Source organism: Seriola aureovittata, chromosome 18, assembly GCF_021018895.1.
Source record: "Seriola aureovittata isolate HTS-2021-v1 ecotype China chromosome 18, ASM2101889v1, whole genome shotgun sequence".
NCBI lineage: Eukaryota > Metazoa > Chordata > Actinopteri > Carangiformes > Carangidae > Seriola > Seriola aureovittata.
Genome location: NC_079381.1, coordinates 23,952,926 through 23,966,345, shown reverse-complemented (window position 1 = coordinate 23,966,345; position 13,420 = coordinate 23,952,926). Strand labels below are relative to the sequence as shown.

The window sequence follows — 13,420 nt, the reverse complement described above, 5'->3', positions numbered from 1 at the left end:
ACCCATATTTAACATAAAGTTGGACATTTTTGAATTTAAGTTTAATGAAATGAGGGTGAAATTCGCCTGGAAAATCAGTTTTCAAGGCCCTTGTTTCCTGGAATCCCACAAGGCCTTGGAAATGAAATTGCTTGGCTGAACTCGATCAGTCTTCACTGATCAGACTGTAGATACTGGCCTGAATGTGAAGACTGTTCATGCTATCAAGATTACATCAGCTCACTGATCCAGAGTGTGTGTGTGTGTGTGTGTGTGTGTGTGTGTGTGTGTGTGTGTGTGGTCGCCACATTTCATGCCAGCCCAGTAAAAAGCTCCTTCACTCAGTGTGTGTGTGAGTTTGACAAATAGCAACTATGTGTGTGTGTGCGTTTGTGTGTGCTATTACAGGTAACCAAGGAAACGGGAAGGGGGGGGTCAGGGGGGTGCTTCCCATTTTATTGTACGGTCACAAGCAGAGACAGAAGAGGAAGAAGAATCTCCTTCTCTCCTCCTCCAGCTTCTTCTTCTTCTTCTTCACTGCAGTCGAGCTCTTTGCCTCATTCTTCTTCTTCTCTGGAATAAAAACCCTTCGAACCACCTGTTAATTTCCTCTCTGTTCATCTCTGTGTTTGTTCTTTTTATAAATCAAACTAATGCAAATGTATTCAAAGTGAGTCACTCGTTCAAAAAGCAAATCCCTCTGCAGCTCAGAGCTGCTGTGTTTTTCCAGACGAGCTCTTGTGTAGTTGTGTAGTGTCAGATTGTCTGCTGCTGCTGCATTGTGCCCCCCCCCCCCGTCACCCCTCCTCCCCCTCCTCCCCCCTCCTCTTCAGCAGCCCTGTTGTCAGGGGCTTGAACAGCTGGTGGGAAAAAATCGTATCTCTGTGTAGTTGTCAAGTTAGATCGCAGGGAATTCTGCAGCATCTTCAAAACACAAAGTGAAGCTTCAGTGAGACAGAACATCAGCTCGAAGTGACCATAGTCCTCATCTTCATCTTCATCCTCATCCTCATCTTCATCCTCATCCTCATCCCACAGCCTCAGTCCTGGCCTCTGGGATGGTGTTTCCTCAGAAAAGAGTCAGTAAGCCTCAGTAATTGAGGTTTAGAGAGATAAGGGGGAGGGAAGAGGAGCAGGGTCACTCATGGGAAATCAGACTGAGGCCTTGATCTGAATGTGTTTTGTACTTCCTGTCGTAGACGTGTGCAGAGGTTGGGCGGCCGGCAGCTGGACCTGTTGGATGTCGTGCTGCAGGTTGAATTTCATCTTATTGTGTCACCAGACACTGAGCTGCAGAGACGTCATGTTCTTCAGCTCATCATTCTGTGAAGGTTACACACCGAGCTGGACTGAGCGCGGCGACACCTGGTCTGGGTTTCATCGGACCATCCCTCATTTATTTGTGATTTTAAAAAAAACAACAAAAAAAACAACAAATCTGAAATAAAAAATAAGAAATTAAAAAATACATTTGGAACATTTTTTTCTCTCTCTCTCCTCTGTGCATCTTTGCCACAGTGATACGGCAGAGTTCATCAGAGTGACAGGTAATTAAATCCGTGCAGTGACAGAACAGGAAGTGGTTTGCAGCTGGACGCCGCGACTCATCCGGCAGCTCGGCCTGAGGCCACTTCACAAGTCAATGAACTGAGCGGGAGTCCAGAGCTGAGAGAGGCACACACACACGCACACACACACACACACACACCACACACACACACACACACACACAGATGGAGGTATAGTTAGAGTCTATACAATGGGAACAGACCACCTGCAGGCTTCATCCTGTAATCAGCAGCAATTTGAATCAGCTGATCAGGATGTAAAACTTCTTCCGAGCAAAGACACGACTCGAACACAGTCTGTGGCTTTCTGCCTCTTGGAGTCTTCAACCTTTAAAAACACTGAATAAAAATCCACCATTTATCAGATGATGCCAGACGCTGTGAAATCAGAAAGAATCGTTGGATTTCCAACTTTCCAATGGTCCATGAACTAATCGTGTTTGACACAAATCCATCAGAAACTTGAAGCGAATTTAAGCTTAAACATTGTGACATTTCCTCAAAAGCATTTTATTCTGCTCGTCTCATTTAAATAAACATTTTGCTCTGGACAGAGACTCGGGGAAGAGCTGGAGCTGAGACTGATGCTAACCTTTGTTCTGACTGTTTCTCTGATCGCTCATGAACCAGACGTTCAGCAGGTTTTTACCAGCAGCTGAATGATCCTCAGAGGTTTCCTCCTCTCCACAACAAACACCAGATTAAACCAGGAGAAACACTGAATAAAGCAGTTTACCTTTTTAGAAATCAGTGAATTTCTCTCTGATAACTTCAGATCCAAACGACTTAAATCCTTCATCTGGTTCAAATAACGAGCTGAAAACCACGAGGTGTAAAAATAATTCTTAAAACTTTATAAAATGCCCACAGAGGATACGCACCAGATTTCTCTGGTTTGAGAATCGATGGAAACGTTTCAGCTCGCCAACATATAGAACAGAGGTCGAGTTGTTTTCAGACGTTTTACTGTGGAAACGTCACAATTTCACAACAGAGAAGGTGTGCACCACTTCCTGAAAAGGGTTTGTAGCTGTGACTCATGTCTTACTTCTGGGTTGCCAGGTAGCGGAACATCCTCCTCCAGCAGGAACAGTGAGGTTACACTGCGGAGCTGGATTGTTGCTGCTGCGTCTCCAGAGAGGAGATAAGAGGACACGGCTGATGTGTGTCATTGTGCCGACAACATCCTCAGCGTCATGTCAGCAGACTGCTAAATATCTGTGTTCAGTATTTCACGGTCAGGGAGCAGAGAGACACGGAGGAGACTCGTTAACGGCGTCCCCCCACCTGCTGACTTCCTCCTCTCACATCTTCACCGTCCTCCTTTAGAGTCTGTTGCCCCCAGTTTTCACTTCTCAGGGATGCTGATATTTATTTGATAACTACTCCATAAATCATGGAGTTATTTTCTATAAAATAAAAGGGGGGAGGGGGGGGTCAACCTTCGTGCTTTGTCAGGAGAGGAAGAGAAAAGTGAAAACACAATCAGGGTAATTTCAGAAAGGATCCCGTCGCCGACCCCGAGTCCAGTCGGGTCGCAGCTTTCTTCCTCTCCACTGTGGATTCTACCGGACGTAGCAGGTTTGATGGATTCACCACATCAGGCCTGAAACAGGCGTCGACAGTCAGATGCACCTGCCCGTTCCTGATTTCATTAAAAGCACCTTTACAGTCTCACCTGACGGGCAGAGGGAGCCAGTGAAGGGAAAGACTCAACTTGCAGCAGCTTCCTGAAACACTCGCAGAGTTTGTTGTATCACGTTGCTGCTGCTGTGGAAGAGCTGGATTTCAAGTAGCAGCTTGTTCCTGCATTAACCAGACAGCAACACAGCAGTGAGGTTTTATTACACTGGACTCATCTCAGCTGGATGGACCTGACTCACTTTCCCTGCACTGATGCTGTTAGACTGACATCTGGTGGTGACCAAACATACTGCATGACTGCCGTGGGTCCTGGAGGACGGGACGGGACTAACTCCTGAAAGAAACCCCAGTGTGGAGGATTCAGTGACATCTAGTGGTGGGGTCGCAGATCGCAGCCAGCTCCCCCACACTGAGGATCACAGATTAGATTTTTTAATTCATTTGCACAGTTGTGTTTTTGTTGCTGGTTACGGGTCAGTTGTGCGTCTGTCCTGTCTTGTGTCTGATTGAAGAGCAGCTGGTAAATGAATGACGAGACGTTCGAGCAGCAGCCATTAACTTATTTATTATACTGAATTTACGAAAAGTAAAAGCAAACACTTGAATAAACAGTTTTGTACATTTTTAGTCTGTTATGGTTTTTGTGGTGGTTGTTTGTTTGTTTGTATGTTTGTTTGTTTGTTTGTTTGTTTTCCACTGTACACAAGGCTGATGACGTTTGAACAACCTGTTTGTTTTTTTATCAATCTTCTTTAAAAACACCCAAAAGCAGACGACGCGGACGCTCCGCTGACGCAGTCGGAGTAAGGCGGACACAGGTGTGGACACGACCCCTTCACTGCCACCGAGAATGCAGGGAAATCATAAGACCCAGACTTTTTACTAATACATAGAGAAGGGGGGGGGGGGGGGGGGGGGGGGGGGGGGGCAGGGGGAGGAGGAGGAGGAGGAGGAGGAGAATAATAGAAAAAACTAATCATCAGCCATGCCGGCTTCCTGTGGCCTCAGTGTTTCTCCGTCCAGACTCCAGAGCCTGGACCCGTCGCTTCCCCTGTACACGATGAACTGACATGCAACCGATTCAAGAAGACGGCTTCAGAAGACAAGAGGGGAAACTGGACAGTTATTTCTTTTTGTTTCATCAGATCAGCTGGATGTTACACAGAAACACTTAAAGGAAGAAAATCCAGTATTTTCAACATGGGTCTCGTTCTGGTTCTGACTCCAGGTCTCGTTAACTTCACACACTTGTCTCCAGGTAACAGCCAAACATCTGGTTTTAGCTTCTCAAATAAGAGGATTTGTTGCTTTTCTTTAAACTTTATAGATCTGTGGTTTGTTTTTCCAACTTCTGTCAAACTCAAGTGTTTTATTTGTAGAGCTGTGAGAGTGTGAGAGTAAAACCCAGATGGAAAAACAGCAGATTTCTCCTTTAAGTGTCGCATCTCTCGCTGTAAATGTGCAACTAAATGAGAAAAAAAAAATTCAAGGCATTTCTGACCTTTTCGTTTTAATCACGTCAGCTGAGACAGAACGACACAAACACGCTGTTTGTGCAGAAAGAACAATAATCAGAGCTGATGTCAGGTCAGTCAGTTGGATGATAAATGAACCGCAATTAACTTTTAAGATCATAACTGTGCAGTTCGGGCCAGATATAATATATAATACAGTGGTTATCTTTAGCTCACTAGCACTAGACGCTGCTACAGTATTTCAACCCTCCGTCCTGTTCGATCTAATCCGAGTCAAACTTCAAAAAGAAAAAAAAAAAAACTACAAAATGGACATCAAATAAAAATCTAAATCTTCGGTTTGGAATGGAAATTTTAACAGTAGCAAAAAAAAAAAAAAAAAAAAAGAAAACATTCACGTTTATTGACATTTCATGATATCGTACATCTTGCAGGGCTTCGCAGGCAAGAGAGCAATACCAATACTTCATGGACAAATCATAGAACAGCATGGCCTGCAGGAGGAGTCCACAGTGCTATCATTGCCCTCTGAGATACCCTGACGCCCCTCTGAGTGTCAGTGTGTGGGGGTGTGTGTGTGTGTGTGTGTGTGTGTGTGTGTGTGTGTGTGTGTGTGTGTGTGTGTGTGTGTGTGTGTGTGTGTGTGTGTGTGTGTGGGGTGGGGGGTGGGGGGGATGGGTGCTGTCACTGTCACCTGACAGCAGGAAGAGAGAGGGAGGCGAATGAAAAAGGAGGTAAATATGGAAACACACACATAAACGTGTGTTTCTCTGGGTGGGAGGCAGGGGGAGGGGAGGGGGGAGGGGTAAAGCGGGGGGGGGTAGGCTGACAGCGGTTTAGAGGAAGGAGTGAGGGAGTCTCCGACAGTATGATTGGGGGGGTTTGAGGGCAGTTCTGGGGGCATTCGCAGGGCGGCGGCCCCTCCTAGAACGTCTTCCTGTGGATGGCACGTGCTCTGTCCTCTTCGTATTCCCGCTTCGACACCCACATCTTTTTAAAGGTGTCCAGTGATGCCAGGATGGAGCCACTGCAGGGGGGGGGGGGGGGGGGGGGGGACACGTTAGGATTAAAAACTGTGTGACAAAGCTGCAGAGAGAAATTAGTGTGGTCACCCCCCACCCCCACCCCAAATAAAAAACTGACTTCTTACCCAATCCATGTGGAGTAGAGCCTCTCCTGGGGGGCAGAGATCTGGACAGAGGAAAGAGCAGGTCACAAACACAGTGACGAGCAGAGAGCAGCAGGAAGCCGAGGGAGCAACATTAACCAGCGACAGATCAAATAATAAAACATCGAGTAAAGTGAGTAAAACCTGAAATAAAAGGCAGGGTGATAAAAATGAACAGTAACGATAAATAAAATGCTAAAGAGAGGAGATGTTTGGAGGAAAGTAAAAGTAGAAATAAAATAAATAACCAGAAATAAAAAACAGGCGTTAAAGGGAAAATAATCATAGAATAAAAGGACAAACCAGTAAAACAGCTTGAAATGACTAATAAACAGAAAGATAAATAAAGGTTTTGAGTTTGCTTTTTGAAGATTTACTCTAGGACGGTCTGGACTCACCTTGATCTTCACGTCTTTGGGTGCAAGCTTCTTCACTTCAGTTAGTAGTCTCTCCCCAAAACCTGCAGGGAAGGAAAGAGTCTAATGTTTACTGACTCTCTCACCCACAGAGGATCAACACATGTAACTGACACACTGGCTCCTTGATTCAGACACAACACGTCGTGAAACCTCGCGACAAGAACTGCAGCTGCGATCCTGGATCAGTTTCAAAATCTGGCTCCAACATTAAAGTTTCCACTGTGCATCGTCAGTGACACCGACCTTTGATCAGTGTCGACCCTCCACACAAGACAATGGTGGAGAATAGTGTGCGTCGGAGGTCCATGTCAGACTTCTGGATGGCGTAGGCCAGGACCTCGTGGATCCCCGAGCTCTCGTCTCCGATCAGGTCGGGTCTGAAGAGCAGCTCTGGAGCACGGAACCGGGCCGGACCGATCTGAGGAGGAGAATACGGGGATACGGAGATTTTCACAGAGAAACCGATGGAGGTATATTTCAGAAACAGGCGTCAGAGCGAGCGTGACTCACATTTAAAGTGCTTCCATCAGGGAGAACGTACTGAGCCTTCTCTGTTTCTAAAGTCTCGTCCTTCTGGGGGTTGAGGGACAGATAACAGGCTCTCTGCAAAGTCACAAACACGTCCGATTAGAAACAGTCAAAGTTTCACATTTCAGATCTCTTCCCTTCTTCCCTCTTTTACCTCTTTGATGGTGCGAACAACCTCAAACTCTGCGGAGGTGTTGAAGTTGTAGCCTTCCTTGCGCAGCAGCAGGCGGAGGTAGCGAGACACGTCCCGCCCCGCGATGTCCACGCGCATGATGGAGTGTGGGATGGCGAAGCCCTCGTAGATGGGCACGACGTGGGTCACGCCGTCGCCCGAGTCCAACACAACCCCGGTGGTGCGGCCTGTGGCGTACCTGCAGGAAACGGAGGAGTCACTACACAATCACCTGACCACTTCAGTTTCACCGACACTGAGGAACATCTGGTTCCAGCACCGGAGACTTGTGACGCCGCCTGTCACAACAAACAAGCATCAAACCAGCTGAAGTTCATCCTACTGGTTTTAATGCTGACAGCAGGAAACAGTCTCCTGCTGCTTCCACCGGTACTTCTGTTATTCTCCTCTAACCTGAAGGACGGTTCGTGTTCAGGGTTCGTCAAATCTAGATTAAGAACCAATATCATCACTGACTTGATTCCAAACCAGTGGCATCAGTTTCAGATCCAGCTGCTCAGGACGACGGGTTACAGACAAATAAACAGATAAATAAATGACAAAAGTACTTTAAACTTATGCAGCTGTGTGCAGAACGCTGAGGAGGAGGTAACCACCATGTTACCTCCACATCTGTTCCACATCTGTTCCACCTGACTGCTGTTTTTAAGACACTTGAAGAATTTAAACTTTTGCTTTTAGGTTGTTTTTGATAAATATAAATGTTTTTGTGTTATAACTGTCACTCCTGTTGAACTGAGCTCCTCAGACTGGAGCAAGTGAACCGTCACACAGTCTCCAAGTCCGTCTGATGTCAGGCTGCTAAACACCAACAACTGTCATTCATGTATTTATATTATTCATTTACTAAAGGAGCTGTAACATAATGTGTTATTTTCATCTATTCTACTTGTTTTATTGTCATTTATTCTCCTTCCTGCTGCTTGTATGTTGATCTGTTGCTTCGGACATGAACTAATCTGCCTGTGAGTTCTGATGTGTGTGTGTGTGTGTGTGTGTGTGGTGTGTGTGTGTGTGTGTGTGTGTGTGTGTGTGTGTGTGTGTGTGTGTGTGTGTGTGTGTGGACTGGGTGAGCTGCAGAGGGATTGCCCTTCTCGGGGTGAATAAAGTCTGAATCTGAACAACAGGCCTCACTAACAGCCAGTGAGTCAGCTGTCATGTGACTAAACTGTATTCTGACGTCACGTCTCTGTAAAGTTGTGGAAAACTGAATGAGGAGAGCGGGGAGTTCTTACAAGCTGAGCACGGCCTGCATGGAGATGAAGAGAGCGGGGACGTTGAAGGTCTCGAAGAAAACCTCTGCTGCCTTCTCTCTGTTCTTACTGGGGTTGAGAGGAGCCTCGGTCAGCAGCACAGGATGCTGCCAAAGACACCAACCACAGAGATGCATGATCAGCATTACTGGAGCTGGAATCAGAAACAGGTGACTGTAGGTGAAACAGGAGGAGAGGAGCTCACCTCCTCGGAGAAAGTCTGCAGCTGCTCCTTGGAATAAACGTACTGCCAGATCCTCTCCATGTCGTTCCAGTCCTTCACGATCCCGTGCTCCATCGGGTATCGAACCGACAACAGGCCCCTGTGCTCCTGAGCAACACCGAGGGGGAGACACAGAGACGCAGGGTGTTAGAGAGGTGGTAAAACTGACAAAGAGTTTGTGAATCTGCATTTTTTCATAACTTCTGGGTGCGTTTCCTTTTCTTGAAATGTGGACAAAATGTTTGAGTCACATGCTCCAGAAGCTGCAGAGACGAGGAAACAAAGTGTAGATACAGCAGCGGTTGTCTGAGCAGATCACCAGTTCTATGGCAGAGTGGCAAACAGAGCCACTGTGGAAATGAACTCACATGACAGCTGGACTACAGTTTGCCAGGAGGCTCATGGGAGACGAAGTGGAAGGTCGTTTTGTGATCTGATGAAAAATGAGCTTTTAGGATCGGCTAATTCCTCACAGGCAGTTTAACTGGGGCTTTCAGGGTTTCAGGGCTCCAGACCAGTTGCTCACTTTCCCTGGTTGCTAATCCAGGTGAATCAAAAGCAACATGAACAAACTACAGAGAAAACACATCTGCATGTCTCACTTCATCGGATTCAATTTCAAGCAGAAATGCCAAATATTTCTCAGTTCTTTTTCATATCTGATGTTAAACTGAATATCTTTTCTTTGTCTGACTGAAAACGAGAACATCTGAACATGTCAGCTTATGTTTCCTCATCTGACAGAAGAAAAACATCAATGGAAACAAATTAGTCAAAAAAGAAAATAATGGTTAGTCACAGTAGAGTTTCTAATGCTACTTCTGACTGAGTGCTGATAACTAGTGGGTTTTTTTTCTTATTTTTTGCTATAAATGTTGGATAAAACTCTGTGAAAGACTTTTAACTCATTTCCCTTGAAATAGAAAGTGTTAAACGTCAAGGTTAATATGAAATAAGTTTATTTGCCCCTTTTCCAGGAGTGAAAGACTTAACTGTGTCAGTTTTACTGACTAACACTCACTGTGTGTTTCCTGGAGGTTTAACAAGCAAGTCATGAACATTTCCTTCCTCATGAAACGTTTACAAAGCTCATCTGTTGAAGTTTTTGACATCCAGCATCGTTTACACCCACTGTTCACTAGCTAGCAGTCTTCTTCTTCTTCTTCTTCTCATGATATTTTGGCTCACTGCCTTGATTGATACTGACAATTAAAATAATTGAGGCACAACTTTGGCATGAATATTTTACAGTCTAATTCTATTGCAGTTTAAAATGTGTTATCTTTCCCAGTAATGTCACTGGCACAGCTTCAAAAGCTCCGGTGTCTCACAGACTGGTGAGGGAATAAGTGTGAGTTCTTAAAGCACAAAAAAAAAAAAAAAAAAAATCACATCATCATTTTTATGTTCTTTTCAGTGAAAATTAAATTAAAAAAACCTCCCACTAGAATTGTGGCTCAGCCCTGGTGTGCGTTACCTCTGCCTTGGGTCCGATGAAGAGGTCTCCCTCCAGGGCTCCTGCCATCACGCGCACATGCTTGGGACGTCCCACACTGTATCACACACACAGGAACAGACAGTCAGACAATATGAAGTACTCATAACACAAACTAATACAACGAATTAAGTAGAAACTCAAAATATCTGATACAACATTAGAGCTGAAACTGTTATTCCAATAACCAAGTAGTCGATCGACAGAGCATTGGCAATTACTTTGATAATTGATTACTTCATTCAGATCGGAATAATTCACCTGGAAGTTTGTTCTTAATTTGGTTTATTTATAAATGTTTGAGTCTCTTATCTTAAAACTAAGTTCATGTGTTTCCAGTAACACTTTTACTGACTAAAGACCGTGTGGATCTGTTTCTGTAGAGTAGATTGTGTTGTGTATCGTTTAGTTTTTTTGTTTGTTTGCTTTGAGACCTCGAGAGGTTTATTCTGTTATAATAAATTGGATTTACATAATTCTTAGAGCCACCTTTCAAGCAGAGATGCCAAACTGTGCTTATGAACGTACAATTTTCTGCTTCTGTCCATTTTATATCATTGTAAATTCAATAGTGTTGAGGTTTAGACTATTGTCTGGACAACACTCAGGGCTCAGACAAAATTGCATGTTTATTTATGTAGTCAAAGAGATACTAAATTAATCAAACTAATCAGATGACTAGTCAATAATGAAGTATTCCTGTAGCTTTACATATGACCCTTGTAATGTGGGTGCTGTGTGAGGTCAGGAAACACTTACTAGTTAGGGAAGCAGTATTTGGGGATCTGGTCACCTGCAAAACCAGCCTTGATAACCCCCGAACCCTGAAGAAGAAAAGAGAGACGTCACATTTGAGCCAAACATCACAGGGTTAGGGTTGAACTAGGAGCTGTAGTGCTTTAATCTCTGTGCAGTGTGTCTGAGAAAGAGGGAGGTCATAAGACACAGCCAGAGGCCACCAGCAGTCACACACTCATGCTCAGACACCAGCTAACAGTGAGCAGAAACACTGTGTCCTACATCCCTGTCTCAAAATCTACTTTGTCCTGTAGGGCTCCACAAAATCATGACAGTCTGTTTCTGTTTCATTAATCTGTGCTTCTTCATATCCTAACTTCAGCTATCCCTGCGACGCTCAGACAAAACCTCACCTGAGCCCCACCTGTAAAGAGCTCATGCTGCATTCACGGCAGAATGGGAAGAACAGGAAAAATTATTCTGACTTGACAGCGCATTATTCCAAGGTGGTTCGCACCGGTACTATCCTTGTAGACACAGCAGGAAAACAGCTCAAATTAGCTTATTTTGCTGTGCTGAGTAACTGAAGCAGTTAAAGAGAAGCGGGATACAAACAAACAAACAGTTTATAGCTCCTATAAATGTAGATTTTTTTGTAAGACCTTTCTCAGGGAGCTGAAGTCAATGTTTTTAAAACGTCTCACGTACTGCAGCTCCCTGTTAACGCACCGGTGCTCGGTACAAAGCCACTGTTTATGCTAGCTACATATACAGACGTAGACAGTCTATATCCTGTAGAGCTTATGGCTCAGGATGACTCTCACACCCTTATTGACAGCTCAGCATGCTATGCTAAGTATTCAGCATTAACGCAGTAAAAGATCTGTGATGATCCAGCTGCAGCCCCGCGGACAGCTAACACTGAGGATCAGACAAACAGAAGACTAGCTAGCCGGTTTAGCTACCGCCCGCTTGGAGCCGGACACGTCAAGAGACGCCGGTACAGTTGTTAGCAGCTGGAGCTGATAGCATGTTGGGTGGAACCCTGTAAAGCAGTGCTGGTAGCTACGGCAGGTTTGCTGAGGGCGGCCGGGGTCGGTAACCGATGTTTTAGCTATAACACAATAGTTAACGCAGCTAACAGCTAGCCAACGGTCCCCGCCAGCGGCCTCGGTTTGGGTGTGGATGAATGACATCATACTTACATTATCAATCACAACCGGCTGGTTAGCTAAAATGTCATAGGACTCCATGACTGACTGGGTATTTAAGATATGTTTCTATAGATCCGTGCGTGTATTCGTCCCCGTTTAGTGTTTTAATCATGTAAAAAATAACGCCCCGTCACTCCGCACTCCGCACTCCGCCGCTCCTCTGTGTACTGCTGCCGCTGAGGGCCGGACCGCCTTCTTCCACCACAACCAATCAGCTTGAACAACCCATTGACTGACAGAAGTGTAAACCAATCACAGCGTTTAGCAGAATAGGCATGCGTACTTGTTTGCTGTCAACGAGAAAGACCAGCATCTTTGTCAAACCTGTGGACACAGGGCTGCGCCTGACGATCTTGTTTCCATTCATTGAATAATTATCAGAAAACAGTGAAAAATACACGTCCTAGTTTCTTGGAATATGAAGTCTGCAGATATCCATATTAACAAGTAATTACATAGAGTTTAAAGCATCAAATGTGCTGCTATAACTGTTAACAAATCATAGTAATAAAAGGTTTTTGTCAACAAGCCTGCATTTTTAAATATGAATAAGTCATTAATAAAGAGTTTTAATCAAGTCGTCAGTTAAATTGATTTTGGTCCAGATGCAACCCTGCAGCCCTGCTCAATAAATATGTGGTTAATTGACCTAACTGACTCTTATTTGGTTCTTATGAATATATAAATCATCACTAAATGATTGAACAGCTATCAATAACGGCATTAGTTTCACTATATAATCCCACAGTTGAAAGTGGTGCTGCAGTGACATACAGGTAAATTTCAAGACCCTGTGACATCACTGATGGGTGTGGTACATTGCTGCCCCATTGTAGATAGATAGATAGACAGATAGATAGATAGATAGATAGATAGATAGATAGATAGATAGATAGATAGATAGATAGATAGATAGATAGATAGATAGATAGATAGATAGATAGATAGATAGATAGATAGATAGATAGATAGATAGATAGATAGATATGTAATGCTGAAACATCTACTGTACCTAAAAATTATTACTGTATTACTTTGAAATTCACATTGTGCATTAATGTGTACATCACCCATCACTTGTCAATTAAAAATACAAGCGGGCTGTATATTCTTTGTATGAGTGCACATGCACAAAGTGTGCACAACCACCTAATGTATGTATAGTATATAAGTAAGTTATTAAATGACACAGGAACTGTTTGACTTGTATTGACTTGTGAATCTGTTTTTACATTATAGTAATATATCTATGTTTCTACTTAGTTTTTACTTCATATATCTATTTCTTCATCTTCTTTCTTATAGAGGATATTCATGTGTTTATGTTTACTTATCTTTGCTCAGCTTTGTTGTCCTTGTTTTTTCTATATGTTCATGTGTATTTTCCTTTACATTTTTATTGCCACTGTGTAAATACACCAATGGCCACTAGGAGGCTACATAACGTGTACAATAAATCTGATTCTGATTCTGGGTCGTATTTTCAAGCTCGAAGGGTAATATTTCCATGTTTTCCACATACA

General features: G+C 44.0%; 1 protein-coding gene across 1 annotated transcript; it reads right to left on the bottom strand.

The window, feature by feature from the left end:
- Window positions 1-3,736: 3,736 nt before the first annotated feature.
- On the bottom strand, window positions 3,737-12,076 carry actr1b (actin related protein 1B). Its single transcript, XM_056402956.1, has 11 exons — window positions 11,889-12,076; window positions 10,705-10,769; window positions 9,928-10,003; window positions 8,433-8,558; window positions 8,210-8,334; window positions 6,936-7,152; window positions 6,764-6,856; window positions 6,497-6,671; window positions 6,233-6,294; window positions 5,817-5,857; window positions 3,737-5,693 (listed from the first exon to the last, which is right to left on the bottom strand). The coding sequence occupies exons 1-11, from the start codon at window positions 11,934-11,936 to the stop codon at window positions 5,591-5,593; spliced, it is 1,131 nt and encodes a 376-aa protein (XP_056258931.1). The 5' UTR covers window positions 11,937-12,076; the 3' UTR covers window positions 3,737-5,590.
- Between the last annotated feature and the right edge of the window lie 1,344 nt (window positions 12,077-13,420).

Coding starts and splice junctions, on each gene's coding strand:
- actr1b (XM_056402956.1), bottom strand. CDS start 11,936: ATGGAGTCCTATGACATTTTAGCTAACCAGCCGGTTGTGATTGATAAT. Junction 6,295..6,496: donor AGGGTCGACACTGATCAAAG/GTCGGTGTCACT, acceptor CCTTCCCTGCAG/GTTTTGGGGAGAGACTACTA. Junction 5,858..6,232: donor CCAAAGACGTGAAGATCAAG/GTGAGTCCAGAC, acceptor TCCTCTGTCCAG/ATCTCTGCCCCCCAGGAGAG.